The sequence below is a fragment of the Ovis canadensis genome, chromosome 9 (assembly GCF_042477335.2).
Source record: "Ovis canadensis isolate MfBH-ARS-UI-01 breed Bighorn chromosome 9, ARS-UI_OviCan_v2, whole genome shotgun sequence".
Classification (NCBI taxonomy): Eukaryota; Metazoa; Chordata; class Mammalia; order Artiodactyla; family Bovidae; genus Ovis; species Ovis canadensis.
In genome coordinates this window covers 33,740,841-33,761,140 of record NC_091253.1, presented here as the reverse complement: position 1 = coordinate 33,761,140, position 20,300 = coordinate 33,740,841, and the positions used below count along the sequence as shown (strand labels likewise).

The window sequence follows — 20,300 nt, the reverse complement described above, 5'->3', positions numbered from 1 at the left end:
GGAATACAAGAAGATAACTGCAAACACCACGCCAGTGCCTAAGCATTTCTTTTGAAAAACAAGTGGGAAGGGGGAGGGGTCCCACCTGGTCAAGCAGACCATTTTTTTTTTTGGGCTGCGCCACCCGGCACGTGGGATCTTAGTTTCCCTACCTGGGATCAAACCCACACCCCCTGCATTGGACAGGTGGAGTCTAAACCACTGGACATGTGGGGAAGTCCCTCAAGTAGATCTTAGAAATCAGAGAGTGCTAGGTGCCACAGTATTAATATTTCACTTTCCTTTTCCAATTTGCCTTTCACTGGTTTTTCTTTTTAAAGAATTTCTTTTCGTAAGAATTCATAACTCACAGGGCAGCCCTGATGATCACACAAGTCCTGCCCGAGGTTGCTCTCTGGTTAAATCAGACTTCAGGAAGGGAGGGTTCAAGCCCTGCTGGAGGGTCATCCTCCAACGTGTGACCCACATTAAGGAGGGGGTAGCTGGACCTGGGCAGTGTGGGCAGGTGTGCATGAAGGAAACTCTTCCTTAGAATGTGGGATTTACTGGGATGCTTCCATACACTGAGGTCTAACTACCACTGTCTTACCACTTCACTTTCTAGGCAGTCACTCACTCTGTGACTGCTCTGCCAGGCACCCGCTGCCCCCTGCGAGAGAGGTCGTGCGTGTGCCCAAGGACACAACACAGATACTGGAACCCAAGCGCCCAGGCTGAATCCCGGCTTTACTGCTAAGACTTTATGTTAAGTCACTGGAACCTCCTGAGTCTCAGTTTTTCCTTCTGTGAAATAGGAAAATGACAAAGCTTTTGAGAGGATTACCCATCATGGACATAAAGCACCCGGCACATATTGTGGTTGGAGTCACTAAGTCGTGTCTGACTCTTTGCAACCCCGTGGACTGCAGCAAGCCAGGCTTCCCTGTCCTTCACTATTTCCGGGAGTTTACGCAAACTCATGTCCATTGAGTTGGTGATGTCATCCAACCATCGCATCCTCTGTTGCCCCCTTCTCCTGCCCTCGGTCTTTCCCAGCACTGGGGTCTTTTCCAATGAGCTGGCTCTTTGCATCCGGTGGCCAAAGTACTAAAGTGCCAGTGGCACCCATGAAAGCACAGGGAGCCAGCCTAGAGGGAAACAACCTCCTTTCACTCCAAAGACTATGAGGACACAGGCTATCAGCAGAGGGGCTGGATGGGCCAACAGCACGCCCGACCCATGGAGGACAGAGCGCAGTGTCACTGATTTAGGACGTCAGAAGGCAGCTCTTCGCAGCAGGGAAATGACTTCTCCTTTCAGAGCTTGATTCTGCAGGGGTAAAACTTTGGAGCTGGGCAGAGATAGCAGCACGCCTCACTGTCAAGTCCATGTCCATGCTTTTGTTTTCTTTTTTTTTTTAACTGAAATTTTATTTTTTGACCACATTGCATAGCATGTGGGATCTTAGTTCCCTGATGAGGGAATGAACCTGCACCCCGTGATTTGGAAGTGCAGAGTCTTACCCAATGGACCACCAGGGAAGTCCCCTGTCTGCACTTAACCATAGGTATACATCAGAGTCATCCAGCGACTTCTTAAAAGATACCTATGTCTGGGCATCACATCAAAGACCGATTCAGCAGACGTAGGAGTGCAATGGGAACGTGCTCAGGGAAATCCCTCCCAGGGAATAAAGCTCATGGTCAAGAACTGGCCTGGTTTACTGTATACATCTAGATTCTCCTCCCCACTGCAGGTCGCTTATGCCTTCCTGCCACAGGCGAGTTCCGTGTAGAGAGACCCAGGCTCTTCCTAGAGCAGCGTGTGCAGCATACACCTCCTCTCAAGGAGCCCTGCTTGGGAAACACGTGGCTTCCGACCCAAAGAATGGGCAGGTGGCAGGATCCACAGTAACCGACCCGGCAGAAAAAGGACTCACGTGATATCAGGTCAAAAGACTTCTTGTCCTCGGCATTCGGCTTCACCTGGCAGGTGAGAAGGTTCAGCTTGGCTGGTTGCCTGTTGGACTGGACACGAGAGGAAACAGAGAAGTTAAATGTAACAGAGACTGCCACCCGCCGGCCCAGTGCCCCGTGGGCCAGGTGGGTGGGTTCATCATACATTCGATAAGGTCTAATTCACCCTACTGGAATACTTAATCTCATTAAACAACAGGGGGAAAAAAAGTTAGGCGGCCCACTCAATGTCTTTTAACTGTGCATAAGTGTCCCAGTGGTTAATGAGGATGGAACCAAGATAATTCATCTCACTTTCAACGACCAGTGGGTATAACCCATGGAACTGTGACTTTCTGGAATCGACACGTATACAAGCGCAAAGAGTTGACACTTTAATCACTTACTGTGAAACACAGCTAGGTGTAGTTTCTTTATCCACTCAAAATGACCCCAGTAACCAGTCACTGCAAATCCCATGTCCCAGGTAGCCACAAATTTTAGCTGCCACACAAAATTCATGTTACTTCTCCCCAAAAGTACAAGAACAGTTACCACCCGTGAGACATTGCTTAACCAACTCCAAAATCTGGAGAGAGGAAAATATAACGAAGATTTCCTATCACTTCACAGCCAGTCTCTTGGTCATGCATGTATTAATAATTCACACAGACTCTGTAGCGTCTAGACAGTCATGCTAATGTAGGCTTTGCCTTAAGAGAGTCTCGCCACATGATCACTCTGCTCAGAGCTCCTTCCGGCCCTCCTGCCTGCGTCTGTCCACGGTCACACTCTGGTCAATGATGAATGCCAGTTTCTGCAAGGAGCTGACCAAGGGGTGAAAGGCCTGAGTGCCCAGGCCTGGCTGTGCTTCAACAGAAGCCTGCAAAAGTCAGGCCTGCAAGCCCACCCAGCTGAAGGTCATCATGCTGACAACCTCCATGCCAGGAGCACGACCACCCAACCAACTTGAGTTTTTAGGGAAAACAGAGGGGGAGGAAGTAGAAAGGGGGCCCCTCGGTGGCGTATTATGATCAAGAACACTTCAGACGCACACTGCGCCTCTCATTCTCAATAATGGCTACCAGACACTTAATTTCAGTTTCAACAACTTCTGAGATCTTCCCCTGTGGTTTCAAGAATATCAGACACAGAAAGGATATTAGATACCCTATGTCCTGAGTTATCTGTTCCAAAACAAGCTCTCTGTGGGCAGGAAGTGAGAAGACAATCCAGGGATTTAATGTTCTTTGCATGTACATGTGACTTAGACATAGAAGCCAGAAGTCAAGTCCTGTACAGGATGGTTTTGCCTAAGAATAAACAGTGTCCTGTACTACAGACTGACTGCCAAACCCAAAATAGGGAGGCAAGGAGGCTGTGGGTCTGCAATTTTTTCTTAGAACAGACCTGGGGTTTGGGTTGCTAAAGGCCTCAAGTCTCCAAAACCGGTGGCTACAACCACAAACTTTGGCTGGGTCCACTGTAAAAGGAATTGCTAGTCCTCATCCTTTTGCGTGTTGATAAGATCGCTGGATTTCCCGTATGAATGACAAAGACATCTGACAGGCTGAAAAGATAGTGAGCCCAGTTAATGGTGAGACTGCAGACTACCACGTTCCAATGTGGCATCCACATTCTGAAAGAGGATACAGAAAAGCTTAGGGAAGATCAAGGGATGATTAAAGGAGTGGAAAACGGGGACTTTGAGGTGGGTTTAAAGGCATCTTTTAGTTGGAGCAAAGAGGCTGGGGCGTGACTTAACCGTTTGCCGGGACGTGAAGGGTTGTCACTGGGGAAGGCTGGGCAGCTGTTTTCCGTTTGTACAGACGGAGGAGAAAGGCCCTCCAATTGTAGCAGGTCTGAGCCAGACACGAGGAAGAACTTCCCAGGTTTACATTGATCATGCTTAATAAGGGGTTGCAAGTTTCTTAACCTAAGTAGAGAAAGCTCTTCAAAGACCTTAAGAATTTTTGAGACACCATTCATTTTTGAATGTGGCAGAGGGTTAACTGGGTTTCTTTTTCCTTCCCAAATCTTCGTGACTCTACTGTTTATGAACCACCTCACCAGCAGACACAACGAAGCAACACAGACAAAATTTTTAAAAAGGAAAACATACTCAGTTAAGTGTCAACTGATTCTGGAAAATTAAACAGCACCATTCTTTCATTCAAAGCATGGGCTACCTCGAAGTATGTTATCTGGAAGCTTCTGAGGACGAGGGCTTTGTGCAGTTTACATCATTCCATGACCGACCTACAACTTGAATGACAAGATGACACGTGATCCTCATTCCCGTGGAAGCCTGTCCAGTCTGCTGAACTGACAGCTGCCATGTCGACATGAACTTCACCTGGCAGACAGGTCATGCCTGCACAGTGTTCTTCCTCTAAATGCTAGTGGGACAAACAGCCTACCACTCCAAAGGCGAATCTGGAGAGCAGAGAACACAATTTTTTGGATGCGACCAGTCATGAGCCCAGGAACACCAGGAAGTGGAGTGAGACGCTGAACCAGAGTCTACGGACCAAGGGACCAGAAGGCTTGGAATCACGACAGTCATCACTGGAACTCCAGGTTTGTGTAACTTCCTCAAATTTCAAAGTCCTTTCTAGACCTTTAGCACTAATGTACAGCTTGGAAGGAAAGCTATGACCAACCTAGACAGCATATTAAAAAGCAGAGACATTACTTTGCCAACAAAGGTCCATCTAGTCAAGGCTATGATTTTCCCAGTGGTCATGTATGGATGTGAGAGTTGGACTGTGAAGAAGGCTGAGCGCCAAAGAATTGATGCTTTTGAACTGTGGTGTTCGAGAAGACTCTTGAGAGTCCCCTGGACTGCAAGGAGATCCAACCAGTCCATTCTGAAGGAGATCAGTCCTGGGTGTTCTTTGGAAGGACTGATGCTAAAGCTGAAACTCCAGTACTTTGGCCACCTCATGCGAAGAGCTGACTCACTGGAAGAGACTGATGCTGGGAGGGATTGGGGGCAGGAGGAGAAGGGGACGACCGAGGATGAGATGGCTGGATGGCATCATTGACTCGATGGACGCAACCCTGAGTGAACTTCGGGAGTTGGTGATGGACAGGGAGGCCTGGTGTGCTGCAGTTCGTGGGGTTGCAAAGAGTTGGACACGACTGAGCGACTGAACTGAACTGAACTGACAGCTATACTGATTAGGGAAGGTATAATCTCTCCTGCCAGTTCAGCAGACTAAAACCATAGACTAAACGACCTGCCCTGGGCTACGTCGTTGATGAACCGTTTAGGAAATGCTTTCATACTGTTTATGTTCAGTTCAGTCGCTCAGTCGTGTCCGACTCTTTGCGACCCCATGAACTGCAGCACGCCAGGCCTCCCTGTCCATCACCAACTCCTGGAGTTCACTCAAACTCACGTCCATCATGTTACAGGAAAGCAAAAAAAAAAAAAAAAAAAAACGGAAAGGACACAAAGGAAATGTTTATTTATTGAGTCCTCACCATGGATGATTCCTACCATGCTTGGAATAAAAGCCCCAGTCTGGGTCAGGACCCCCACGGACCACCTTCAGGCTCCTTCTGATTTCGGTTCCTGCCACTTGGCCTGCGGCTCCCCCTGCTGGCGGCGAGTGGCACTGGCCTCCCCCCTACACCTTTGGGCTCGCTCCCTTCAGCCCCTTCAGCCAGCAAGTCCAGCAAGTCCCCGGAGGGAGGGGTGGTCCTGTCCTGACCTCCCTCCCTGGACTTCCTACTCCTTCACACTCCGTTGTACTGCCTTCCAGGATCTTCTCACTCCCCTTTACCGCTTGTCTTTCTTCCCACAAAGAGCAAACATCTTTCTGATTTGTTCACTAAAATATGTCTGGCCTGCAGCAAGTACTCAGTAAATATTTACCAAATGAATGAACGCATTTCTCGGCCTTACGCATACCTATCTCACGTACCGACCTGCGAGGGGACTATTTTTAATTTCTTTTACTAACTAAGATGAAGAAACAGGCACAGAGAGCTTAACTGGCGTCCCTAAAATCTCCCGGTAGACAAGCAGCACAGAGTCCGGCGTTCATCCCTTCCGCTTCCACGGGAAGGAGAGCCACGGAACCAGCCACGTGACCCCAATCCTGCCCAGGGGGAAGCCCAAAGCCGCAACCCACGAGAACACCTCCTCTGAGAAGAGTAAGGGCTAGAAATAAACAGAGCAATGGTGCCAAATATGAACTTCTATTCTGGTATCTTCTCAGGTCATTTAGCTTGTATAATTGATGCAAACAGAAATTTTAGCAGCCTATTTGAAACACCTCTTTACTTAATGCGTTTGACAAAATACTGCAGAAGCCTCAAGTCCATCTAAGCACATACGAAGGGCAGGCGGTCTGTGCCACCCATAAGATACAGGAAACAGACCCGACCAAGGACCGGTGCCCGGAGCCTGAGCTCAGGAGGGCATCGGGACTTCCGCAAGGCTCCAAGGGTGGCCTCGTCCCTGGGCGAGGACCGAGGCGAGGAGGCGTGCGTGCAGGACCCTGGGAGTGAGAGGGACAAGGCAAAAGATGATGAAGTAGCTAACACGGAGGGCACTGCGGCTGGCGCGGAGGACTCGCGCCCCTTCCCGGGAGCGCGGCAGTTACACTGATTGGACCCCCTCCCAGAACCGACCAGCCCACCGACATCCAGAGAGATGGCTGGGGGAGGAGTCGATAAAGACTGGTGAGCGATGACAGGGTCTGAATCAAAGCGATGGTTGTGGCGCTGACCGCTGGGGACTCAAGATACTGCTGAAAAAAGACGTTTCAATTATTCCCAAAGATACTTCTATGTAGCAGGTGGCTCTCCCAAGCTCCGCATTTGATGGGTGGAGGGGGAGGGGGCGGGGGGGTGGTCTGCACCCTTGTAGGCTCTGCTGAACAGCAAGTTTAAAAAGCTCCAAGTGCCCCCACCCCAACATCGTTATGATGTCTTTCAAAAATGAAGACTGTTCCAGCTCTGTTCCCTGAAAATCTTTGAGGCCTGTCCTTTTACAGGTTTTACTGTTCCTTAAAAGAATGCATATTTCTGGAAGAAACACTAGGAGACAGAGATAGGGTAAAGCAGAAACTGAACATTACTTGTTAATCCTACTTACTTACACCCAGGGACACTCATGGCTAAGACCTGATTTTAACAAGATATGCGTGTGTGTGAAATGTCTGTTTTTAGAAAAACATGGGTTGGTTCCATCTATATATATTGTTTTGCAAACTGCTTTTTCCAGTTAACAGTATTCACGTTAGTGTTCATTTTTGCATGTGTGTGCATACACACGCATGTACACATACACACGCACACATGGCAAAGCTACTCGCAGGATTCTGAACATGTTTCCACTCGGTAAGCTCTTGACACGTTCCCTGCACAGAAGTGAAGACATCACCCCTCTGACAAAAAGGCTCTGCCACCCTAAACAGAAGATGCCCTTCAGCTAGGAAAGTCATCACAAATGTGTGTAGAAACAGAATGACTCGATTCTGATGAACGTTTCTGCATTTCCTGAAAGAAAACAAACACCACCCATTTGTCCACCACAGCTCGGCATGCACTGTGGTGAAGTGTTTTCGCTGGAAGTGTGAAGTCGTTAGTGCAGGCTATTTCTGTTAGCAGAAAACAGCTGCTACTGGAATTAGTATCCAGAAATGAAATTATTTACCCCCATCATTCAGCTGGATTGCTCGCTGCACAAACAAGTGAACATTATTAATTACTTGGAAAATAAGGCTGACCCAGCCAGGCTCAGGCTGCTGGGTAGAAAGAGATAAAAATAAAATAATAAAGCTCTCTTCATTTCCTAGGCGAATGCTTGCTAACACAGCTGTTTAGATCCTTACACTCATTTCAATTTTTTGTTCAATCTTTATTTAGACACCTACCATGCCTTAGAGGGACACATATGTTTGGTACACCATCAACAACCACACAACTCCTGGATTAGAAGTTAGGCATGCACTGAACACCTACCACTGAAGAGAGATCTTATCTCCAAAAATTTAGTACATTAAAACTTCTGGCTTTTGCAAAGTATTTTGGTTTCTTTGGGGGCAAGGTAGTGGTTTTCATTTATTGAGCACCTAAACCTTATCTCCTGTATTTGCAGGTGCATTCTTTACTGCTGAGTCACTTGGGAAGCTAGAAGGGAATAAGATATCTTAATAAGAAAATTATACAAATCTGACATCAGAGAAAATGGAGGCTCCAAAGGCTTGAGTAACTTATCCAAGGTCCTACAGCTTGTTTCAGGAGCTGGAGCCCAGGTCTAATCAACTCCAGGATTTGTCCTTTTATAATTCACAGTGCTGCGTCTAATCTCGTGGCAGAGGGGAAAATAGTCTCTTCTTGCAGTGACAACTTGGACAAAGATGTGGAACTGGGCAGAGTCCAGGTTAGCCTCAACAGAGGCCAATCTCAGAAACCAGGTTATTGAACACACTGCAAGACAGGGAGCAGCCTGCTGTGAGCGGGCTTTCAGAGCATCTGTTGAAGTCCTGAAGCTGAATGTTGTCTTCTAGGCTCTGGACAAGATGGAGAACAAGATTCCCTGGGAAATGTCTGTGGGTCTAAAGAGACCAAGGATAGGGAGAGAGAATCAAAGTCTTGCTCTAGTGTGATGCCTGGAGGTGCCAGAAGTGTTGTCCACTTCTAACAGGAAGAAATGAAATTCCTATGAGAGGTCAGGTGCTCCAGATGAGCTTCATCAAGTCCCTCCAGGAAGAAATAGCAGCACAAAGGAATTCCAGTAGTTGAGATTAAATATGAGATGTTAACACATGAGGGAAGAAGGTGATAGTAACAGCAATAACGACAGCTGACATTTACTGAGTGCTACTTCCAACTTGCATTGTGCTCTAATTACTTACAATCAATGAACTCATTTAATCTTTACATGTACCTATGAATTGGGCACTATTATGAGGGATTTACGGAGAAGGCAATGGCACCCCACTCCAGTACTCTTGCCTGGAAAATCCCGTGGATGGAGGAGCCTGGTGGGCTGCAGTCCATGGGGTCGCTAAGAGTCGGACACGACTGAGCGACTTCACTTTTATTTTTCACTTTCCTGCATTGGAGAAGGCAATGGCAACCCACTCCAGTGTTCTTGCCTGGAGAACCCCAGGGATGGGGAAGCCTGGTGGGCTGCCCGTCTGTGGGGTCGCAGAGTCAGACACGAGTGAAGCGACTTGGCAGCAGCATGAGGAATTCAGTGTTATTTTGACTCAAATCATGGCAGTCTGGGCCCACGGTGATGGGTGACGTCATCCCAATCAGATTTTTTTAAACTTTTTTTTTTGGGGGTCACACCACGTGGCATGTGGGATGTTAGTTCCCTGACCAGGGATCGAATCCATGCCCCTTGCACTGGAAGCTCGGTGCCTTAACCACCAGCAAAGATGAGTAATCATTTAAGTTTACCAGACACTTGGCTTCCCTGGTGACTCAGACGGTAAAAATAAATCTGCCTGAAATGTGGGAGATGTGGGTTCAATCCCAGGATTGGGGAGATCCCTAGAGAAGGGAATGGCAACCCATTCCAGTATTCCTGCCTGGAGAACCCCATGGACATAGCCTGGCAGGGTACAGTCCATTGAATCGTGAAGAGCTGGACACGACTGAGGGACACTTACCGTGGTCCAGGCTCTATAAAGCTTTAAATGAATCATCTAACTCTCACGGCACTGAAAGGCAGGAACTGTTAATATCCCAGTTGACAGGTGAGGAGTAAAGTATCTTAACAAAAGCTGGCATCAGAGGAAAGGACTATTATGTAGTAGAAAGAACACAGGCACTGGGAACTCAGAGGCAAGCAGGACACTAGCTTCTTACACTTTTGAAATTAATTTCTCAGGATCATGACGGTCAAGCGGTACTTCACACAGAATCCTTGTATTTTCTTTCTTGGAACGCTTGTTCTATTGTATTATATGTTGATGCTAAAAAACTAAAGTAAAAGCAAACAACGCAAAGATACAGAAATCTGTTTATAATGGTCTAGCGGCTTAACATAAACACTTTTATCCTTAAGCTTTATGCTAATGTTTGCCACAGATTTGTCAGAATTGGCTTTTTAAATGAAAACATCTCATGCTGCACTGAACAGATACTAGACTCGATCAATATTACTGTGACAGCAGATTCAGAGGGTCTCACTGAATTTGATTCCCCAAGTGCTGCATTACTTTGAATAGTAAATTAAAAAAAAAAAAAAGTCTTTTAACAGGTATGTGTGAAGCAGTGAAATTATAGAAGAAATCTCTGGGGATGTGTGCAGGTAAACAGAAAATGGATTTCTTCCAAAACAGTCAGCTAGAGAGACAAATGGTCCCTGGAGCAGAATGCAAGTGTGTGGTCAAGCCAACAGGCCATGGCTCACCAATCTAAACACATACTTGACCCTCTCCCAAGTCAACCTGGTAAGAAGAACCTGCCAAAGTGACTGGGCCCTTCCAGCATGAGGAATTCCCCTGTCTTAATAAAGGGGTCCCAAACAAAGACCCTGTATTTCCTGACCAAAAAAAGCTCTTTTATCCACTTTTCAAAAGATCACTGAATTCAGCATGTTTTCTCAGGAAACTTCTGGCCCTGATTTTCAATCTGTTTCTAAGGAATCAGAGGTGTTTGCAAAGTCTGGAGAAGCCAGCTAAAACTGGCCACCGAGATCATTCTGTGGGGGCAGGTTATGTGATTACAAAGCGATGTAACTGGCGGTAAAGTGTGGCTTGAAGCCAATGAAAAGTAGGGACCAGGTTAACAGAAACCAGCGGGAGGTGGCCAGAGGTTAGGTGGAGAGGACCCACTTGCCCTGGTCTGCTCTGGGGGCAGCTGAGGTGGACTCACAATTTCCAGTGTGTGTAGCAGGGCAGGCTGCCTGTCAATAGATTTCAGCACCTACAGGGACGTCCGAGGAGGAGGCAGCACAAACAGCAACTGCTGTTTGGTACTAGTTGGTGACACAAATACCAACTGCTGTTAACTGTGGCCCCCACCCAGCATGGTCCCTCATTTAGTCGTCACCAGCACCTCTGGCAGTTAAATGCTTTTCTCCAGGCAAATGGTGAACCTGGGATTCAGAAAACTTCAGGTTTTCCACGTATGTGTGAAGTTACACCCATTTCTAAAGAAAGAGCCAGCTGTTGAGATAATTTGGGTAGCATCTAGATGTGTTAAAACTTCAGAACAGCCAACAATATTTTCCCAGAGATGAGATGAAAAAAGTAAAGGAGCGCCTGATTCGGTTTCGAGGGAGCAGAAGGCAAAGTTCTGGTGAAACAGGAGAACCAGGCAGGACAGAGGGACAGACTTCTTTTGTGAAGGAATCTCCTAAACCCTCGGACTGAATCCCACACGTTAAACACACGGGGGGAGATTTTCAGGCTGGTTACATCATGCACTTGCTTTCCGGGCCATGTGGCCAGAGGCATCATGGACACAGTGGTGAACGAGCGGATACACTTACTGTGGCGTGGGAGATGGTCAGGATCCCGTTCTTGACGGAGCACTTCCTTCTCTGCCACACTTTCCGGATCCTAAGGATGGAGCCAGACACAACCTGATACAGTGCCTGCTTCACGCAGCTGCACGGTGTCATGCTTGACCACCATCACAAAAACCTGCAAGCAGACCCCACACAAGCCAGGGTCTGGGCTGCCGTTTATTACCCCAGGGGGAGGGGAATGCAGACTAGTAGGCACACAAGGAGGCACCAAAGTACTGGGCTTCTTCCGCCTCTGGCCACACTTCACGGCACGTGGAACTTCCCTCAGCAGGGACTGAACCTGTGTCCCCTGCGGTGGAAGCGGAGTCCTAACCACTCCGCCGCCAGGGAAGCCCACAGCACTGTTGTTGACAGTGAAAACAGGAGACAACAACAGAAACCTGAGAGCAGGAGAATACGTAAATGATTCCTGTTACATTCGTACTACAGGGTACCATGCAGGCATTTACAAAGAATAACACAGCTACAATATGGGCCACTTACGTAGACTTTTGAAGCATACTGTGGGTTGAAAAAGCAAGCTGTTTTAAGATGCTTTGGGTATCATCTAGAACAGTTAAAATTTCAGACCTATGAAACGGCATTCTTCATTTTCTATACATATATGTATAAATGCATTTCCTTCTTGATCGTCTGCCTCCCTGGTGAGCACGTAAGCTCTATAACGAAAAGGACTTTCTTTGGTTCAGAGTTATATCCCCAGCGTCTACAACAGTGTGTGGCATGTAGGACTCCCAGAAAGTATCTGCTGAACGTGTGGGGACAGTCCCTGCCTTCCTCAAACCACACATGACAAGTCACAGGTGCCATCTGTGGACACAGGCCAGTGCTTCTACAGACAGCAGGTTAACTCCCAGCCTTGCCTGAGGGAAGCATCGTTCGAAGCTGGTGCACACGAGACTGTAAGTGCGTCTCCCTGCCTGAGCGGCTGGGGCAGGTCCCTAGGCTACTGGCCCCTGGAAGGATGCTGAGCACACAGGGGACCCCGGGCTGGCTGCGGACGTACCCGTCACTCTTCTTCAGCAGGTAGCCCTTCTTCTCGCTGCCATACTCCTTGTTGCCCTGCAGCTGGTGCATGCTGTAGCCTCCTTGCCGGCTCTGGGAATCCTAGAAAGGAGATGCCATGGATAAGGCTCACGCCGAGACAATTCACTCCTTGACTCTAGTCTGCCATGGAGCCTTGGCCTGTTGGTCTGGAGCTAAGAGAACTGTGGACTTTTGAGAGCTGCCGGGTCCTTGATCATATACTAGCGGAGGAAACTGGGCAGGTAAGCAATTGCCAGACAAGCCTGAGCTGAGGGTTGGGGTCCGGGTCTCCTATTTCTAGTCTGGAAGCCAGCTCTACTTCAGAGACACTGCAGCGGCAAGCTATTCTAGGACTCAAACTAGTCTATGCTGGCAGCAGAGGTGAGCGCAGAGAGGGCTAGGGGAAGTGAGGTGGGCACCCAGCGAAGCTCATGCACCCCGAGAGTTCCTCCTCCGGGCACGCTGCCTGTCCCTCACCTTTTCTGCTAAAATACCCCCAACAAAAAGTACCTCTTCTCAGTGAGGGATGAAGAACTGCAATAAAACTCTTGTTTTGCAACTAATGAGTACTCTGTAAAAATACACCTATACCCATGCTTTGCATTTAAAAAGATGAGTCGGTGGCAGGGAAAAGTGTACGACATAGTGACAGGACAACACAGATGCAGACAAACTCGATGTAACATCCACAAATGCTTTCCCCTCGTTTCTAAAGACTGCACTGTGGAAATGTAAAAAAGAACTGATGACGCTGAACTGTAGAACGAGAACCCGGGGCGTTAGACACAGACAATACGGTCTGACAAAACGCATTGACTTACTCTCCTAGACTTCGATCAGGAAGGGCAAAAGCAAGAGGGAAAAAAAGGCAGAACATGTGAAAATACAGTTAATTTCATTGATAGTCTTATTGTTGATAGGCTAAGCACTTTTTACAACACACAGAGAAAACATCACTGTAAGGATAATTAACATCAGGTATCTCTCTCTCACTCACACTTCTGAGTCATCATAAACTTTGGGTGATAGGATAAGAAAACATCTTTATCAAGTTTCATTTCAGGTCATTTGAGAACAGAGGGAAAAGAAAGCTGAATGGAAGAGGAAGTACACGCTTCACCAAAATTAAAGGGCTGACAAACCTCACCATGTTTATGTGTAAAAAAAACCCAGTTCTTTACTTACAAAGTCTAAAGAAAACAACAAATGGTAGGAAGACCCTTTGTTTTCCTACAATTTATGTGAAGTGAAGAGAATTTAATAAAAATAAAAATAAACAGCTCAGAAGCAACCCCTGAAGCATGATGGTAAAGAGGCTGAGGCACATTTACTGATCATCGCCCACGGCCTGCCTCCCAGGCCAGGATGGCCTCTCCCTGGCCTTCAAGATCCCCTGGACCAACAGCGTGTGCTGGGTGAGTGCTTGGTGAATGTCAGTAACAGCTGCAGGGAAATCGTAGGGCTACCGCACACACCATGAGCTCACTGTTCAAAAGCATGCCCCGGATGCTCCCTAAAAACCGGGTGCTGCAAACGTGCTGAGGACGCTGGCTGGGACACAACCTGTCCTGGAATTGGACGCTCACCCTTGGCCCCCGCTGTCCTGCTCACTAGTATGGGTAACTGAGAGCTGACTGCACGCTGTACCGGGCTCGGTGACTCACACTAAAGAGGTTACCAACTCTGCTTGGTTTCTTTTTTTGTCTGTTTTATTTATTTATTGGACATGCAGCTTGTGGAGTTTAGTTCCCCAACCAGGGATCGAACCTGTGCCCCCTCCATTGGGAGCTCAGAGTCTTAACCACTGGGCCACCAGGGAAGTCCCTGCTTGTTTTCTTAATCTGAGTCATTTCTTTAACTGGACAGGTTCCCTCCAGCTGAAATATATCATTGGATAGTTTTAATCATCCAAGGAAGGGGGGAGCTTAGGAATGCTGAAAAATTCCCCTCCAGGTTTACTTTTAACCGGGGTCTACAGCCTTGGACTCAGGCGCTATGACTGAGGGACCGATCTCATACCAAACAGGCAGGAGTCTGCCTCCTCCAGTACCTCCAGGGACACCCCAATACAAGGGTGGGGACACCTGGGATTTTTTTCAAGGAGGCAGCAGCGTGTCCACAATATTAGTCAAGAAATATGAGGACAGAAAATCAGATCAGGTGGTAGAGACTTGAGCCATGAGACAAAAATAACAGGCTGGGATAAATGAAACCCACAGAGTTCCTGCCTTAACCCAGTGAAATCCCAGGGAAATCACTTAACTACGGAAAATTACTTAACAGGTACCTTTGCCACATCTATACCTCCCCACAACATTAAAAACAAACTCTAAAATCTCCTTGATATAGATTCTTATTAAAAGAATAACTATCTTCCTTGGACCCCTTTTCAATGAACTTCTCTTTATCTGCTCACATAATTCCTAGTCTGTCTAAATGCTTTAAAACTATTCATCTTTCACCTTAACTGGCCTGCTAACATTTAAGATAGAGGTCCAAGTATAAAAAAGTAAAAGTACTTATCTTTTTTAAAAAATAAGGATTCAGATGGTGACAATGGATGAAAACTATTATATTCTGTAAACTTACTACTAAGACATTCCTTACATATATTTTTACTAGCCTAAATTAACTTTAAATTCTGAATAACAAGCAGATTGAATATTCCTTGCTTGCCTGGAAAATCCCATGGACCGAAGAACCTGGTAGGCTACAGTCCATGGGGTTGCAAAGAGTCGGACACGACTAAGCGATTTCACTTTCACTTTGCTTTATATCAGACAAACATAGTTTTAAAGGTTAATAAAGTGGCTGAAGCCTAGGCTTTGACCCCAGAAGTCTGTTTCGTTAAACCAAGCAGGAAGGAAGTGATGAGTCAGAAGTAGCATCAACAATCCTAAACTAACTCCTAATGAGTTTTATGACCTAAGAAAGTCACACAAATGATGATGATATTGAGAAATGATGGTTCAGCATGGCACTCCAGATAAACAAAAAAAAGGATTCTATTTTTCGAGAAAGTAAATCTTGGAGAATTGTTAACACTTAATAACGAAACAATCTGGAAAAAGGAAAGGCCACCCACTCCAGTATTCTGGCTGAAGAATTCATGGACACAGGAGCCTGGCAGGCTGCAGTTCACGGGGGCGCAAAGAATCGGACACAACTGAGTGACTCTCACACACACAATAACTAAACAAAGCACAACTGAAGGGATGAAATAGACTGTTAATCCTCTAACAGTAGAACAGGAACCAATATGTACCGAGGAAAGGGAGATGCAAATGAGAAACTCATTCAGGCAAGCAATTTAAAACTAGACTTACACTTAAGAAGAAAACCTCGGAGAAATGCCACGATGTGAGTCAAGAGATGTAAACTACAGAATGAGAAACTATGGTGGTATTTTTTAAGTTCAATTTCCTATTCTCTATTAGCAGTACAAATTAGCTTACTTTCTTATTAGAAAACCTTATTAACATATAAGATGCATTACAAAGGAGCAGAATCTCACATCCTCTAAAACTGCAAGCAATTACACTCTCATTGACTTAATGGCTTATAACTGTTTCTGGCATCCAATTTATAACTAAACCTTTATTTATAGAAGCTTCAAATTTCTAATGTAAGGTATGAATGGAGTGGGCAGAGGAGTTCGTTTCATCTCACTAAATATTTACTGAGTTGTTCTGGGGTGCCAGGCAACGTACCAGATACTGTGAAAGGAGAGATGAGCAAAATACATATAGTTTGCAAACTAAGATGGGTTACTGAGACAGACTCAAAAAAAGAAGGTGGAGTTTGGGGAACGATTTAAGGATAGCATCATTAAAAATAAAATATTTTCAACCCTGAAAATAGTATTAAGGCAAACAGTCCTTTTACAAAGTTAGGCTATTATAAAAACCTAAGATAACTAATTTCCTGAAACATTTGCCAAAAGTCAATAAAGAATTGTGACAAGGAAAAAAATGAATCTACCAAAAATCCAAAGATCCTATTTAGAGTTCAAATTCTTGAAGCTTCCTTTAATGGAGTCAGGTTGAAGCTGGTGGGGGTGAGGAGGCTGAATGATTTGAGGGGTGACTTTAATTTCTCAAGTCCTTATTTTAGATTACTTTACACTCTTCCCAACTGGAGTGCAAGAACTCTCTAGTGGACAGCCTTTTACTAAGTCATTAAAAATCATTACCTTCTAAAGATACATTGTGACAGGAGATGATAAACACCATGAGAATGGGACAGGCATGTTGTGAAAAGTCAACTTTATTTGTAAAATACTCTGGACGTGGTGTTAATGAAAACTTATTTATTAATTTGGAGTGGAATTAAAACAAATCATGTGGATTCCCTCATGCGCATGAGAGGCTTAGATGCAACTATGCTGTTTAACAAGTGTGAGCAGGATAGTCTTTATGCAAAACAAAAAGGGGCTGTGATAATCTTTTTTTCTTTTTTCTCCCAAGAAAGCTTCCACGCACAGGAAAGAGGTAAACCCGCGTGACAAAACAAAGGCAGGAAGTGCTTAAGTTACAACTGCCAGTTAAAAACCGTGTTGTTTTCTCCCCAGACAGAGACCTAGCTCTTACCCCTCCAGTTGGGTATTTCTAGGGCTCTTACACTGAGAAGTAAGAAGTAAGAAGCTACAGGAGACAGCTTCTCCCAGGGCCGGCAATAAGCGTGATCTGAAGCCTCAGAGCACAGGTGCAGACGCTGCAGAGACTGGGTGAGCTGGGTGCAAGCTCACGCGCCTCCCAGGCCCTTGATGCCTCCTTCCAGGGATCAGCAGGTGCTCAGAGCAGGGCTTCAGGCTCCACTCACTGCATGAACACCCAGGATTTATATAAAAACTGGATTTGAGGAGGCAGGAGGGTAGAGGGGGACAGTCATTCAGTCAAGGGAACCTTCAAGGTTGCTTTAAGATTAATGGTGCTGGTACATGCTTGAGGGGGTTTGCTTTGTTCCTGTTTTGGACTCATTGAACCCCTTTCGGAAACTTTAGGAATTTACAGAGGGTTAGTTTGCAACATTTTAAAAAAAAGCAGGGGGGACACTTCCCCCAGAGGTCCAGTGGTTAAAACTGCCTTTCTCTGCAGGAAGGGTGGGTCCAATCCTTGGTTGGGGAACTAAGGTTCCCACATGATGCACGGTGCAGCCAAAAATTAAAAAAAAAAAAAAATCAGCTTGCATTGTGAGATAATACAGGGAGGAACTGGCACTATAAAAAAGTGCTGTATTTTGTGTGATTTTGATTAAGTACTGCACTTAAACTGAATCCATCGTCATTGCATAACGTAAGCACTACCTTCTCCCATGTAATGAACGGTGCGCACCACCCCATGTGCCTTCACATGAAGTCCCTTCCCTTCAGCTGCACCCCAGGTCCTCCACAACCACGTCTGGGTTTTTGTCTCAGAAGCAGCATGTCTCACTCCTCCACCCACCCTGCCCCAGGCAGTAGGTGGGCTGCGCACTCTGCCTGAGTCTTTCTGGCTTCTCTTTTCTGGCATGGCCCCTCCCAATCTCTTACAGCTTCCATACTGCTGTAGGTCTGATCGCTGGTTCACACGGCTATTTCCTACTAAGCAATGAGCTCCTTGACGGAAGGGACCCAAGTTCAGTGCCTAGAACAGTTGTTGGTGCACGGTAAGTATTCACTAAATGCTTGACCAAACGAACAGATGAGACTAGTCATTAGGGATGTGTACTGCATTCATTTAACACTTAACCATTCACCATATAGGCCGTTTCAGCCCGCAAGGACAACCTCACATTAATTTTTCTAACTGTTGGGACAAAAGCTCTATATGCTCTGCATCAAAATAAGTTCTCTATTTTTCTGGTAGAATGAGACAGGCTCCTCTTAGCTGCCTGGAAAGACCGGGATGACCTAAGAGGAATGGGGGTGTGCTCATCAATGCTTACTCTTCAAAGCGTGGGGGGATGCTCTTCTGAAGCACACCTCTTAGAGCCAGGATGGCAAATCTGGTCATGGAACTGGGCACATCATTTTTTGTTCTTTTACAAGGAGGGAATGGGAACTCAGAGGCTGTTTCTACTGCGTTTTAGATGACAGCTGTATCTTGGGTCTCATCTGTCCCCACCAACACCACGACCACCCTTGCAGGAAGCCCTCTCTACGCTTGTTCTGCAGGTCGGGATGCGAGGCCCCACTCAGAAGGTGAGCCCTGCTGGGAACATAGAGACCACCTACTTCTTTCTGATCGAGTTGGAGGGAGGACTTTATTAGGTCTCGGAGTGCGGTCAGCTGTTTCTTTTCTTCATCCTGGGTCTGTTTGATCTATGAGAGAAAAACGTTTCTTCTATCACTCATCTCTCATACATTTACGAGCAGAGCTTAATTTATCCAAATAAATACCACTCATCAAACAATTATACAGTTGATTTCCTTATTAAAGTCCTTCGCATGGTCTCATTTTTGACAGGCACGATTTTCTCATCTTCTTAAACTACCAGTGAGGTTGGAAATTAGTGAATAATGCAACATGCTTTCTTATTACATAGTACGTCTAGGCTAGACAATTAACTCAGAAGGACTATTTTAAACAAAGGTAAGAAGTAACACTGAGTCATTTGAGTTTTTCAAAGGGTGGTAGCGGAAATACCATGATGTGATCGAATGGCCAGAAGACAACCCTCAGAATGACAGGAATCCCAGAGCTAATGCAAAGACGAAAGTTTACAAAGTTTACACGAGGGCAAGGGACTGGTGCTGCTTTCCTTTCTTCTTTTCTTTGGTGCTGCTTTTCCTAATTACTTGGAATTTAACTGCAACCTGAGCCATGTTAGCTTATTCAAGAAAAATCAGAAAAAATTCACAGCTGTGTATTTTTGAAGTTCTATCAGAGTATCATTTGTAACGCTAAAACTTTATTTGAGTACATGCAGTTACACTCCTAAATACATACTTTCTTTTTTAAATTTGAAAGTGAATGTTCATTTCCACCCCCAAACTTTCAACTTTTTATTTTGTATTGGGGTATAGCCGATTAACAATGCTGAGGTAATTTCAGGTGAACAGCAAAGGGACTCAGCTATATGTATGCAAGTATCCATTCTCCCCCAAACTCCCCTCCCATCCAGGCTGCCACATAACACTGAGTAGAGTTCCATGAGCTGTACATTAGGTCCTTGTATATACTTTTAATATTATTCATTGCCAATTGGTTCATGAAGAACGAATTTGAGATTTCTACATAGGCATTTAGTTTCTTGCTCAAAAAAATTTTTCTCTTGATTTTCTTATTATAAAGGCAAAACACAGACAGTAGGGGGAAAGAAAGGAGAAGGAATATAAAACAAGCAAGCAAGCAAAAATAATCATAAATATCTGCTCATTCAGAGACAGTCACTTAGCTGCTTTCCTTCCAGGATAAAAATTTCTTTTTGTCTTTCTGCAACTGCTAATGAAAGGGCACTCATGTGATGATAGTCACTCAGAACCAATGGCCATCCACCTGCTCCCTGCCCTACCCTGCTCTTCCTATGTCCCAGAAACATACTCTGGAATATCTGACCAGGGATGATGTCTCCGAGTTAAACTGGAGGGGAAAAAAAAGTTTATCGGCCTTAGGTTTATGCTGACACATCACTTCACCCTGTCTTCTTTTCTTTAGCACTCTTAGAATACAGATTACAAATTTACTGTTATTTATCCACAAAACCAAGTCAAAGTGCATGCATTTTGTAAAGAACTTACATTATACAAATCAGCAGCCAGTTTTTCAATGTACTGTTTCAATTTATCAGCTGTTTTCAAACCATCTTGAAAGAAACTACAATGGAAAACAACAGAGATTTACCAGCGGTTT

The 20,300-nt window shown here is 45.7% G+C and overlaps 1 protein-coding gene across 3 annotated transcripts in view; it reads right to left on the bottom strand.

Annotated features, from left to right (window-relative positions):
• Positions 1–20,300, bottom strand: part of ASAP1 (ArfGAP with SH3 domain, ankyrin repeat and PH domain 1) — a 334,855-nt gene that overhangs the window by 49,011 nt on the left and 265,544 nt on the right. For all 3 annotated transcript variants that reach the window (XM_069600954.1, XM_069600955.1, XM_069600956.1), the window contains exons 10-14: positions 20,189–20,264; positions 18,683–18,769; positions 12,449–12,549; positions 11,404–11,473; positions 1,919–2,006 (exon numbers count right to left, since the gene is read on the bottom strand). In XM_069600954.1, the coding sequence (XP_069457055.1) occupies positions 1,919–2,006; positions 11,404–11,473; positions 12,449–12,549; positions 18,683–18,769; positions 20,189–20,264 (422 nt within the window). The remainder of the gene's footprint in view (positions 1–1,918; positions 2,007–11,403; positions 11,474–12,448; positions 12,550–18,682; positions 18,770–20,188; positions 20,265–20,300) is intronic.